Source organism: Anabrus simplex, chromosome 1 (assembly GCF_040414725.1).
Source record: "Anabrus simplex isolate iqAnaSimp1 chromosome 1, ASM4041472v1, whole genome shotgun sequence".
Lineage (NCBI taxonomy): Eukaryota > Metazoa > Arthropoda > Insecta > Orthoptera > Tettigoniidae > Anabrus > Anabrus simplex.
In genome coordinates, this window is record NC_090265.1 from 493,837,295 (window position 1) to 493,850,149 (window position 12,855).

Genomic DNA, 12,855 nt, shown 5'->3' on the forward strand with positions numbered 1-12,855 from the left:
TATCTCCCCATGCTTCTTCTCTTGTATCCTTCATCCTTCAGAGCACAACGGATACAAAACTTATCTTATACGCAGACAACACGGTGCTGGGGTAACCCAATAGAAAGAATGTACAAGGTGCTTTAATAGAGTTGGAGAAGTGGGTAAAGAAAAATTGCCTGACAATAAATTTGGAGAAGACAGTCCAAATGACATTTCAAAAGGGTGGAAAATCTCAGGTACAGATTCTCTTACTCTCGATGGAGAACCTCTGAAAATCATCAACCACTTTAGATATCTTGGAATTACCCTGCGAACTACTACAATGTCATTTAGATACCATATCCAAGAAAGAACCACAGCAGCTACAAGAGCAATTCCAGCCATAAAGAACCTCCCAGTTCTGTCCTTAGCTACAGCTATGAGACTTTTTAACATCACTATATTGCTGATAGTATCTTATGGATTAGAACTTATCTGGGAATGTCTTAAATTTGGGGACTTTGGAAAAATAGAAGGTGTCAAAGGATACTTCCTTAAGAATGCACTGAAAGTGGGAAAATCAGCAGCTACAAGAATGGTTTATATACTAGTCAAGGAGACCTTTTATGTTGAGGACCTGAGGAACCAATTGTTCCTGCCATCTAATGAACAATATGTAAAACATCTGAGAGAAGAGTGGCTACAAGTGTCATGTTAGAGAGAAACTGGATGAAGGAAAATCAGGAACTCAAACACGTCGTGACCCGATACGCCATCCACGGCTTTAATCACAAAATATGCGTGACCAAATCGTATCTCAATCCCGGCAATAATTGTATATGTGAGCTATGTAATCAGGAATGTGACAGATATCACCTAACAATGTGCACAAGAAGAACAATGTCATTAACATATTATAGTAAAATGTAATGAGGTGTTCTGTAGATGTTATTATCTTTCTTTGGTCTTTCGGCTGCAGTACATTCTTATTATTATAGAGATGACTTTCTAAAACATATCTCTGTGTTTTAATTTTACTGGGTTAGCTCATCATAAAGCTACCTCTGTGGATTAGAAGCAGAGTGTTGGCCTCTGTATCCTAAGATCACAGATTCAAATCTGACAAAGGTAGCTGGATTTTTTTAAAGGCAGAAAAACATCCATTCAATACTCTCGTGTTATATGATGTTTTCTCTGGTTATACAATCTGTGCTTACCTGAAAAATGAATTAAAACTCTGCAGCAGGTTGCCCAATTCAGTTCAAATATCTCTGTCATCTGGTAGACTAAAATTAAGTGTCAAAATTGGCTCTAATAAAAATCTAATAAAAATGCCTTAAATACAGTAGCTGAGGCCATATGATGATGATGATAATGATGACAATGTTGAATATTATTATTTTTAGCTCAGTTGGGTTGTCTTGCAAACTTGAATTTCAGCACAGTTGGTTGCTATTAAAGAGGTTCAGATAAAGAAATGAGAATAATATTCATACTGTCATAAAAATATGCCCTTGTTTTTCTTCATTTAGACTCTTAAGATTGACCCAGGGTTAGTATTTTTACATCAGTTTCTGAATAGACTAGAGAAAACAACTAACCTGCCTCCAGTTCAGCTCAAGCTTGTCTTTCTAGACCTTTATAATTAACTTGAGCTGATAAATTAATGACTTCCTGCACCTGTCAAGTCCGTTTTCTTTGGTTGAAATACAATCAGCATCTTTAAAATATGAGAGAATAGTTGAGTATTCACCTCCTTTGGAATACTGCATTGAAATCTCTATTGTGTCGTAATTACACATGTTGGATACAAAGTATTGGGAATACTGCTGTCACCTGAGAGACGTGAATCAGATAGCCTCGAGGTCTGTATGGTTTACAGGGGAAGGTTAGACAAGGCTAAGACTAGTCTTTTACCACCTATATTCATATTTATCTTTATCTCTCTTTCCTTTTCCTGTTGTCATCTGGCTTTTCCCTTGTCCTACACACCTTATATCAAGGCTGAAGGTCTGTTAAGATGACTTCTCATAAATGAGAAGCTGGGAAGCAGAAACGAGCTTGCTGAGGGCTGAGAAGAAATGTATGTAGGGGAACTTGGCTCGATGAAGAAAAATACTAAAGACGGCAGTATATGATGATGTGGAGACTGTTATTGTCCTTTTGCTGTGTCTCTTCTTTCTGTTGCTCTTTCTTCCCACATTGACTTATCAGTTGTATTTACCCTACCATGTGCTACTTTTCATGTTCCTATCTTTCTTTATATTACCCATTTCTTTAATATTTATTACATTTTGTTGCAGGCACGACCACTGCTGACAGATGAGCTGAGTGATCCAGAGCTAAGTGTCCTCATTGCTGAGAAGACAGCACAAATCCACATGATGAACGTTCCCATAAGTAAGGAGCCCCGGTGGCTCTGGGAAACCATGGAGAGGTATGGGTAATTCGTTCTTATTGATTTTTATTGAGATACTACTGCAACGTACAATATGTACCATGTATTACTATATTCACAAATGTCATATATGTCAAATGTCACAAATGTCAGATATAAGGAAAGATCTTCATTGGGGTAATCACATAAATGGGATTGTAAATAAAGGGTACAGATCTCTGCACATGGTTATGAGGGTGTTTAGGGGTTGTAGTAAGGATGTAAAGGAGAGGGCATATAAGTCTCTGGTAAGACCCCAACTAGAGTATGGTTCCAGTGTATGGGACCCTCACCAGGATTACCTGATTCAAGAACTGGAAAAAATCCAAAGAAAAGCAGCTCGATTTGTTCTGGGCGATTTCCGACAAAAGAGTAGCGTTACAAAAATGTTGCAATGTTTGGGTTGGGAAGAATTGAGAGAAAGAAGAAGAGCTGCTCGACTAAGTGGTATGTTCCGGGCTGTCAGCGGAGAGATGGCGTGGAATGACATTAGTAGACGAATAAGTTTGAATGGCGTTTATAAAAGTAGGAAAGATCACAATATGAAGATAAAGTTGGAATTCAAGAGGACAAACTGGGGCAAATATTCATTTATAGGAAGGGGAGTTAGGGATTGGAATAACTTACCAAGAGGGATGTTCAATAAATTTCCAATTTCTTTGAAATCATTTAGGAAAAGGCTAGGAAAACAACAAATAGGGAATCTGCCACCAGGGCAACTGCCCTAAATGCAGATCAGTACTGATTGATTGATTGTCATACTGGTCCAAAGATAAGCAGCATATTTTATTCAAATACATATCATGTATCATACATACATGTGTGAGACCTTACAAAAATATCCTTTCCAATAACCTATAACAGTAATTAAAATTTTTGTTTGTTTCTCACTTTGAAGTATTGTAAAGAGCCATTAATGTTGGAAACAAGAAGCAGTAATAAATAATAACAATGTTACTGGTTTTGTGTCCCACTAACTACTTGTAAGTTTTTAGAGGCACTGCAGTAAGAAGCGTAAGGTTACTCCATTGCATCAGAATGCAATGTTAGATCTGGCTGTTTGTGACTCGTGTTCATCTTTATGAATGTTGAATTTAAATTTATTTCCTGTAAAACCTTACATGTAAATAAAAATGTATGCTGTGGTTATAGGAAAGGGCAGAATTACATTAATGATCACATAGGCTGATAAACAGATTATACACTATACTTTCCCATTTTAGAATTCATGCATTATTTCACTGAATAAAAGCAATGACTTAGAAGAAAATAGTTTCTTTTTAAAATTTCTGGTGTTACCATTATTTTAAATTGTCAGGTAAATGGTTATATAGCATAATCCCTGAAAAATATACACTGTTTTGAAGCATAGTTGTATTACATTTTTCCCTTGTATTCCTTTGACCGACATCTTCATTTTTTGAAATGTTGGATCCCTTCCATTTTTTTCCCTCTAATTTGTGTTACATAGAGGATGGTTGCCTAGTTGTACTTCCTCTTAAAACAATAATCACCACAACAACCTGGTGAATATTGTATTTCTGTCTCATGAAGCATGAATGACTGCCACCGTTTTGTTGAGATTTCTTGAATTTTTTCAAATACCAATGTTTCATATACAGTATATTGTACCGGGATCAATCATACATCTAGTATTTCTTAAATAAAACACGCCATACAGAATTTATAAAGTATTTGCGAGTGTATTTTCAGCACTCATACTAACAAAGTCTCACAGGAGCAAGTAGTTAACCCGCACAGCACTACTGTTGTCATCACACAGCCAGCACGGTGTCAAGGACAGGTTGCGTCATACGATCTGGAAACATCCATCCAACAAAATTTGCTATATCCTAAACCAATTGTGGTATCGATTCAGAAACAATGGTGTCTTATAGTGCATATTTCAAATGTCTCCTCTTATTAATTTCTCCAAAATCAATCCAGGAATTACGGAAATATTCAAAATTATATAAAACATTACTTCAGAGCTAGATCTATATAAAAGGCCACAATTCTTTGTCCTGACATGGCAGTCCACACCAGCAACACAATGATGTTGGTTTGCCGCATGATATGGAATCAGCCTGCAGGGCGAGATTATGCTTAAGTGATGTACGAGTTGTAGAACACAGAATAATTCTGATGTTACCATACTTATAAACTTTTAGTAAGTTGAACCATGTTGAGGGACTTATAAATATTGAAGAAGGTGATTCTAAGAATTGTATAACTAACATTTACATGTGTGCTAGAAGCCATAATAGTGTTCTTTTCCAGGTGAACTCAACTCAAACTCTAACATTACGATGTGAGTAAGAAAATATTCAGAAACTTTACTTTTTGTACAACTGTTTAACCATTCACTTAGATGTTACATCAAATGCGGTAGTGAAAGTGATATGTTGTTTTTCCATGTACAGACTTTTCATCATCATCATCATCATCATCATCATCATCATCATCATCATCATCATCATCATAATTGCTTGGTATAGAATGCAGTAGTTAGGAATGCTAGTGATTTTTGCAAGTGATTTACAGGACATAGACACAAGGGCACTCATAGACATTCATGTAATTCAAGTGAAATTTCCAAGTGAACTGTGCTTCTAGTAGTTCAGACATTCAGTTCCTTTAGATTTATAATTCTAAGAGTACAGTTATTCCATCAGACATTCCATTTCTCGATGTGAATAGGAATAAACTGTGTTGTGATGAATTCCAATGAACAGTGCACATATTAATTTGGCAAAAAGACTCTATGCAAGTGATAGAAGTCAAACTTTATTTCTTTTTTTTTTTCTTGTGGAAAGCCACCACAAGTTTCCTAAGTGCAACTTATTTTTCTAATTTTACGTCTGGGTTCGAAGTTAGAAACGAGTCAACGATTACAGTTTACAAAGTACTGTGGTTTATGTGAATCATTCCGATACTCTGGGGATAGTTAAATGTGGATACTCGCGTAACATAATCAGTGAGTAGTTACCCCGCACCGGGACCTTCAAGAATCAACGACAACCCATTGGTGTCTACAACGGATCATGTTTCCATGGTTTGGTTGCTGCTTACAAAGGATCGTGGTTATCGTCGTTCCATCGTTTGGTTGCTGCCTATAAGGGATCATGGTTCCATGGTTTGAATGTTGCCTATAAGGGATCGTGATTCTATGGTTTGGTTGCTGCACACGAGGGATCATGGTTCCATGGTTTGATTGCTGACTATAAGGGATCATGGTTCCATGGTTTGGTTGCTGCACATGAGGGATCGCATTTCCATGGTTTGGTTGTTGCCTATAAGGGATCATGGTTCTATGGTTTGGTTGCTGCCTATAAGGGATCGTGGTTCCATGGTTTGGTTGCTGCCTATAAGGGATCGTGGTTCCATGGTTTGGTTGCTGCCTATCAGGGATCGTGGTTCCATGGTTTGGTTGCTGTACATGAGAGATCGTGTTTCTATGGTTTGGTTGATGCACATGAGGGATCGTGTTTGCAATGGTTTGTTTGCTGCGTATAAGGGATTGTGGTTCCATGATTTGGTTGCTGCACACAAGGGATCATGTTTCTATGGTTGGTTCTCTGTCCATCAAGGAGGATCTATGGAAACAACTTCACTGTAACCAGCACAATTGTAAAGTGAACCTTATGTGAATAAATTCAGTTTAAAGAATTTGGAACTCATTGTAGGTAGGACCTCTCTCTGTACCCAGGTCTACACCCAACGTGTCGTGTGATTAAGATATCTTTACTCTCGAAAATAGCCATATCTAGTCTGACTTATCAAATAATTACCTGGTACAATATATATATATATATACAGGGTCATTATTTATGCTTGGCAGGGACTTTCTCGCTCGACCTTGGCCGCCAGTGATGGTTCAGTTGCCAGCTACCGCGCGTGCGTATGTACGGCAAAATACGGTGCTCAAAATCATTATCATGCATTTTACTCACCATTTTTACAGTTTATGCTGAATGTTCCCCATGCGCTGCCAAAATAAGAGGCATCTCCTAATGAAGTTTTCGGTTGCTCTACCAAGTTCTTCAGCATTAATGGATGCAATTGTAACTCTTATATTGTCTTTAAGTTCATCTAGTATGTGAGGGTTGTTCCCATAAACTACATTTTTTAACATTCCTCACAAATAAAAATCACATGCCGTTAAATCTGGGCTATGAGGGAGCCACAGTTTTTACTTATGATCCTCGTACCAAACACACTTCAGTAAGGAGATAACAACCTTTACGTCTATTTTTATTGTTTTCTGAACCTGTACGTTTGAATCTCTTGGCCAGTTGTCTTATAGTCCGATTGATAAGAATGAATCTCCCTGGATATTTCACTCGAAACTTTTGTCTTGTCCTAGCGCACGATTTTCTGCACTTAATGTAAGTAGGCCTATTGTGCAGATATACACGTTCACATAACAAATATTTCACATACATTACAGCACTATACACAATCGCAATAAAACACTATACAATACGACATACAGTATGCAGTAGCTTCATTGAACACCCTACTATCTCGGAGCTCAGCTCTCAGCAACTGCAGAAGTGCCGGAAACCGCACGCGCCAGCGGCCGGTAGCAGCCTGTCATCGGCAGCCAAGTTCGAGCGATAAAGTCCCTGCCAAGCATAAATAAAGACCCTGTACATACACCTCCTCCTCCTTTCCCCTTACCCAGCTCCTGCCATATTGGGGCATTTAAGGCACTTCTCCACCTTCATCACTCCTTGCACCTTTCCTCTTCACAGTCTGGGTTTCTTCTTCTTCCACTCTTTATTGAATTGCTCCACCTTGTTCTAGGTTTTCCCCTCGCTCTCTTTCCCTGGAACTTCATCTCTATCATCTGTTTTGGCATTCTTTTCTCCTCCAAATTCTTTACTTGTCCAGACCTTCCTAGATTACTCCTATCAATTCTCTCATTTAGATTTTTGATTCTGACCTCCTTTCTCACATCTTTGATTCTCAGTCTGTCTTTCTTTGTCTTTCCTATCATACTTCTTAGATTATTTCATTTTGCTGGCCTGAATTCTACTCTCCTCCCTACCCATCATTGTCCAGGTATCAGCCATACAAGTCAGTATGAGTGAAAACACATTTTGTACATTATCTCTTTATATTTCTTTCATACTTCCTTATTCCAGACAAGGTTTCTTGCATTCTGTTAGAATGAATTGCCCAGATGCACCCTCTTGCTATTCTGCACATGATTCTGCTTCCATATGCACTTTAGCAATATGTACATCCATTGTAGTCCAACATGTCCAGCAGCCTTTATCATTTCCACACTAATGTCATCCATCCCTGGTGCCTTCTCCATTTTCATTTTACGGGCTACTAATTCCACCTCTAACACAGTTATTTTATCTTCTACCTTTAAGTCACACCGTATTACTCGCATTAAGCAGTTTATCAAAATATTCCTTCCATCTTCTCTTTATTTCTTCTGGATGTGTTATCAACTCTCCACTTCCTCTTTCAACAGCTTTGAATAAAGTATTTCTTTCCTATTACTCCATATAATTCCACACAGCATTCTTTTACTGCCAGCTCCATACATTTCCATCTTTTGTGTAAATTCTTCCCAACTTTCCTTCTCTTATTGAATTCTTACATTTCCTTTTATTATAAAGATGATTCCTTTTGCTTTCTTCTTTTTTATCACTTTATTTCATTCTTGTTATGCTTTATTGTTTTCTTTCACTGCTTCTCTCACCTTCTCATTCCACCACAGTGTCTTCTTTTCTTTCACTCTCGTCGATGTTCTACCATAGGCACTCTTTGCCCCACTTACAAATGCCCTCTTGAAGTTGGATCATTCATCTTCCAAATTTCCTACTTCAGTAAGTGGAATCTGTTGTTTCAGTCTCTCCAAAATTCTTCCTGTACATTCTTATCTTTTATTTTCCATTTTTTTTTTTTTTTTTTTTTTTTTTTTTTACTATCTCTTATCTCCATTAATTTTTCTATTTTCCCCACTCTCATTTTTGCTATCACAACTCCTCTATGGTCTCCATCAAATGCTTCTCCTGGTAAAGCTGTTACATCCATCAACTGATCAACTGTCTGTGATTTGTCCTTTCCATCTGAAAGTAATCAATTACTGATTTTATTCTTGTGTCATCCCAGCCATATCTTGTAATTTTCCTTCTGTTTTTCTTCCAAAACATGTGTTGTCCACAATCATTCCATTTCTCTCACAAAACTCAGCTAGTTTCTCTCCTTCTCCATTCCTTTTCCATATCCATATGGTTTGATTAATTCTTTCTTTAGCCGGGCTGAGTGGCTCAGACGGTTGAGGCATTGACCTTCCGACCCCAACTTGGCAGGTTCGATCCTGGCTCAGTCCGGTGGTATTTGAAGGTGCTCAAATACATCAGCCTTGTGTCGGTAGGTTTACTGGCACGTAAATTAACTCCTGCAGGACTAAATTCCGACACCTTGATGTCTCCAAAAACCGTAAAAGTAGTTAGTGGGACGTTAGGCCAATAACATATTATTATTATTATTATTATTATTATTATTATTATTATTATTATTATTCATTCCTTTCCTTTCCTAGTCTTTCACGTCTCACCTGTGCATTTAAGTCTCCCGTTATAATCACTTCCACATCAGTTACCTCCTTTTCTAGTTTTTCCAGGAATTCCTCAGTATTCTCCTCTTTGTTCCCCGGCTATGGTCCATACAACTGTACGAAGTCCTTCACTCTGTTCCTCAGTCTCAGTTTAATTTTCATTATCCTGTCTGGGCTCCAGCTTTTCTTAAATTATTAAGCCCACTCCATTTTTTGTCTCTCAGCCACCACTCCAATATTGTGTATATACTTTCCTCATTCTCTTCATTCCTTTCCCCTTCCATTCAACTTTGCTCAAGCCCATCATTTCTATACTCTCTTTCTCCATAAAATCCACCCCTTCTTCTGCCTTTCCTGTCAGGGACATAAGGTTGATTTTACCCACCTTCATGATGCTGGATACTTGTCACCCATTTTTCACAGTTCCCCCAGTACCCAAGGAACTGCACGTCACTTGCAGGGTATGCACTAACCGTTTCCAAGACAAGTTTAGGCGTACCATATCATACATAGGCTATTATTATGGTGGGGTCAACACTTCCAGAGCATTATATACCTAATGCCAGTTGTAACTTCAGACTGCTCCTTAGGAGTACATGTGCCTTTTGCAACCACTCCACCAAAGTACAGACATTGCTGACAAGAGAAAGTTTTTCCATTCTATCTGCTGTTGGGACTGGGGTCTTCTTCCATCATCTGAACTATTAACTTTGTTCTCCTTTCTGGTGAATTTATGTGTCATTTCCTACACAAAGGCTTCACCTGGCCTCCAAAGGGAGGACTCCTCTGCCCATCGCCATTGGTCCCTCCTTTGGGTGTCAAGTTTGGCAATGGCCGTTTGACCCTCGGCTAGACAGTTACAGGTGGCATAGTCTACTGTCACATATTGGGGCAGGATAATCCTGACCTGACTCCAATATATGAACAATATAAATCATCATCATCATCATCATCATCATCATCATCACATGTTGAACCAGCTCTAGTTTCCTGTGGGTGGTGAATGACCGCTCTCCATTTACTTCTCTCCATGTAGTTCATCCATAACCTGCTGCAAATCCAGACCTCGTTCAGCTAGATCATTTCTAATCTAATCGATCCATCTCCTCCTTGGTCAACCTCTTGATCTTCTGCCTTCAAGTTCCATTTTACACCACACTCTACCTAGCTGTTCTCTTGAGATGACCAAACCATTTCAGCCTGGCTTCGACACAGATCTCACTAAGGGGTTTTCGGTTGTTTTTTTTTTTTCACTTAAACACAATGGCATATCTCGCCATTTCTGATTTTGTCCCTCCTTGTTTTTCTGAATCATAGTTCTTAAGAACTTAATTTCCACTGCTTGTAGTTTGCTGATATTTCTTTTGGTTTGGATGCAGGTTTCTAGACTTATGTGGTAACTGGTACAAAGAAGCTCCTGTAGATTATTTTGATCTTAATGGAACTTGCTTATCCCAAAGAAGTTTTCTCACAAGATGATAAAATTGTGCTCCATTCTGTACTCTACTAGTGAATTCTGCAGATGGTCGGCTATCTGTTGTTATTCTACTGCCAAGATAATGTAACTGAAGTACTTGTTCCAACTTTTATCCATCTAGAGTGACGTTAGTATACAAACAATGTAAATACACCGTGAAAATGTCCTTGCCAGCAAAGAGTACCTGCCCTCGATGAGTTGGTTTCTGAGGCCTGTCCTGGGACTTTGCATAAGTGGACGCTTGTGTTTAAGCAGCAGGTAATTTTTTGCTTCATCCACCGAGACACAACATGCGTCATCACTCCTTACAAGGAGATCAGAACCTACTATCCCTACGAGAAAATTTGGACTTAATAAAGGAAGATGTACATGTTGTAGTACCTGAAAAGAGAGACAGGAGTATTCCCTATTTTAAAATAATCTATGGGAAAAGATTAGTGGGGTAAGAGCACACAAATGATGAGAAACAATAATTGGAGGCTCCAAAGCAAAATGAGGGAAAGTCCACTTACCATATTTTTCAGGAGATAAGAAACAAGTTTTACACACTGTACAACTTTTTATTTTGCAATAAACGTATCATAATGTTACATTAACAAAACAACAAGACAGTTAGAAGATAGGCAATGCAATAAGCAGGAACTTATCATTTGCATTACAAGGTTTATTTTTAAAAATATGAACATAGAAGATAGGCAATGCAATAAGCAGGAACTTATAATTTGCATTACAAGGTTTATTTTAAAAAATATGAACATAGACTTGGTTACATTTTCACTTTGGATTATGATATTTATTAATTTTAATAAATTATTTTCAAAAGTGCAATCAATTTAATTAAGGTAAGCATCTCAAGTCATTATTCACTCATATTCATCATAGTCCTCTTGAGAATGTGATGTTGCACGTGGGATTGTCCTATAAAACCAGCAGTGTTCCTCAGGAACAAACTGTAATAGATGTTTGATGTCTTTAATAAGAATAAGTTCATCATTTCTGTTTTGGATACCCTTTGATGCAGTTTTTGCTTAATCTTCCCTTATATAAATGTCTTTCATATATATATATGGAAATGGCTATATTTGAAGACTCTGAAATAACTTTTTACCCTGAAATATACTGTATGTTTGCGTTTTGCTGCTACAAACATTCAAGTGAAAAGCTTCACGAAGCTTCAGAATTTTTCCTAGTTTCAGTGAATGTTTCAAATTAACACTTGTGCAATGCACTAAAAGTATAAGTAACGGAGACGTCAGTAGAGGATATTGGTTAGGAGGGGGGATCAAATATAAATGGGATATTTTTTATTTAAATTCATTAATGAAAAACACAAGGCAATTACAATTTATTTTTCCACATAGTTTCCTGCTTTGGAAAGGCATTTGTCCCAGCGTATGTGCAGCTTTTTGATGCCCTCATCGTAAAAAGAACAGGGTCATGTCACAAGCCAGTTGCACACAAAGTCTTCCACACTCACGTCATCTTCAAGTTGTTGCCCTCCTAGAGCTTCTTTAAGCGGTCCGAACAAATGGAAATCTCAGGACGATAAGTCTGGGCTGTAAGAAGGATGATCAAGTGTAGTCCAGTGTATTTCCTGTAGCTTGGAGACAGTTAGAGCTGCAGTATGGGGCCGCACATTGTTGTGGAGGAGGATAAATTGTCGAATCAGTTGGTCTCGTCTTTTGCAGCGATATGCAACCATCGCCTTGTTTCAACAGCTTGCAGTAGTAAGCAGCATTGATTGTATCATTGCTCATGCAAAAAACCAATAAGCAAAATGCCTCGCCCCGATCGAGAAAAATGGTTGGAAGAACCTTGCCAGCTGACAGTCGAGTCTTGGCTTTCACTGGTGCTGCCTCCCCTTTCCTCCGCCACTCCTTACTGGGATGTTTGGATTCAGGAGTGTAGAGGTGGACCCATGTTTTGTCGCAGGCGATGATCTGTCTCAAAAATGCATCACCTTCTTGCGCAAACCTTACTGTAAGCCTCTGACAGACCTCCAAACATCTCAACTTTAGATTTTCGGTCTAAAGGTGAGGAATCTATCTGGAACACATTTTACAGAACTGTAGGTCATTTGTGATGATTGCTTGACAGCTCCAATAACTGATTCCGACTTGTTCCACAATTTCTGATACTGTCGCCTGTCGATCGTCATCAATAATATCTTTAATCGCACAAATGTTTTCATCCGTAATGCTGGTCCAAGGATGGCGATCGTGTTGCGGATTTTCCACACGTTCTCGCCCTTCCTTGAACTTTTTATGCCAGTCAGACACGTGTCCTTGACAGTGTTTGATCATCAAACTGTGCAGTCAGTCTCTGGCAAATTTCCGCCACTGTAACTCCTTCACGAGCAAGAAATTTTATAACTATGCATTGCGCAGTGGAGGGGTA

The 12,855-nt window shown here is 38.3% G+C and overlaps 1 protein-coding gene across 1 annotated transcript in view; it reads left to right on the top strand.

The window, feature by feature from the left end:
• LOC136867642 (choline/ethanolamine kinase) overlaps positions 1 to 12,855 on the top strand; it is a 157,033-nt gene that overhangs the window by 75,385 nt on the left and 68,793 nt on the right. The window contains exon 3 of the mRNA XM_067144719.2: positions 2,265 to 2,398. Coding sequence (XP_067000820.2) covers positions 2,265 to 2,398 — 134 coding nt within the window. The remainder of the gene's footprint in view (positions 1 to 2,264; positions 2,399 to 12,855) is intronic.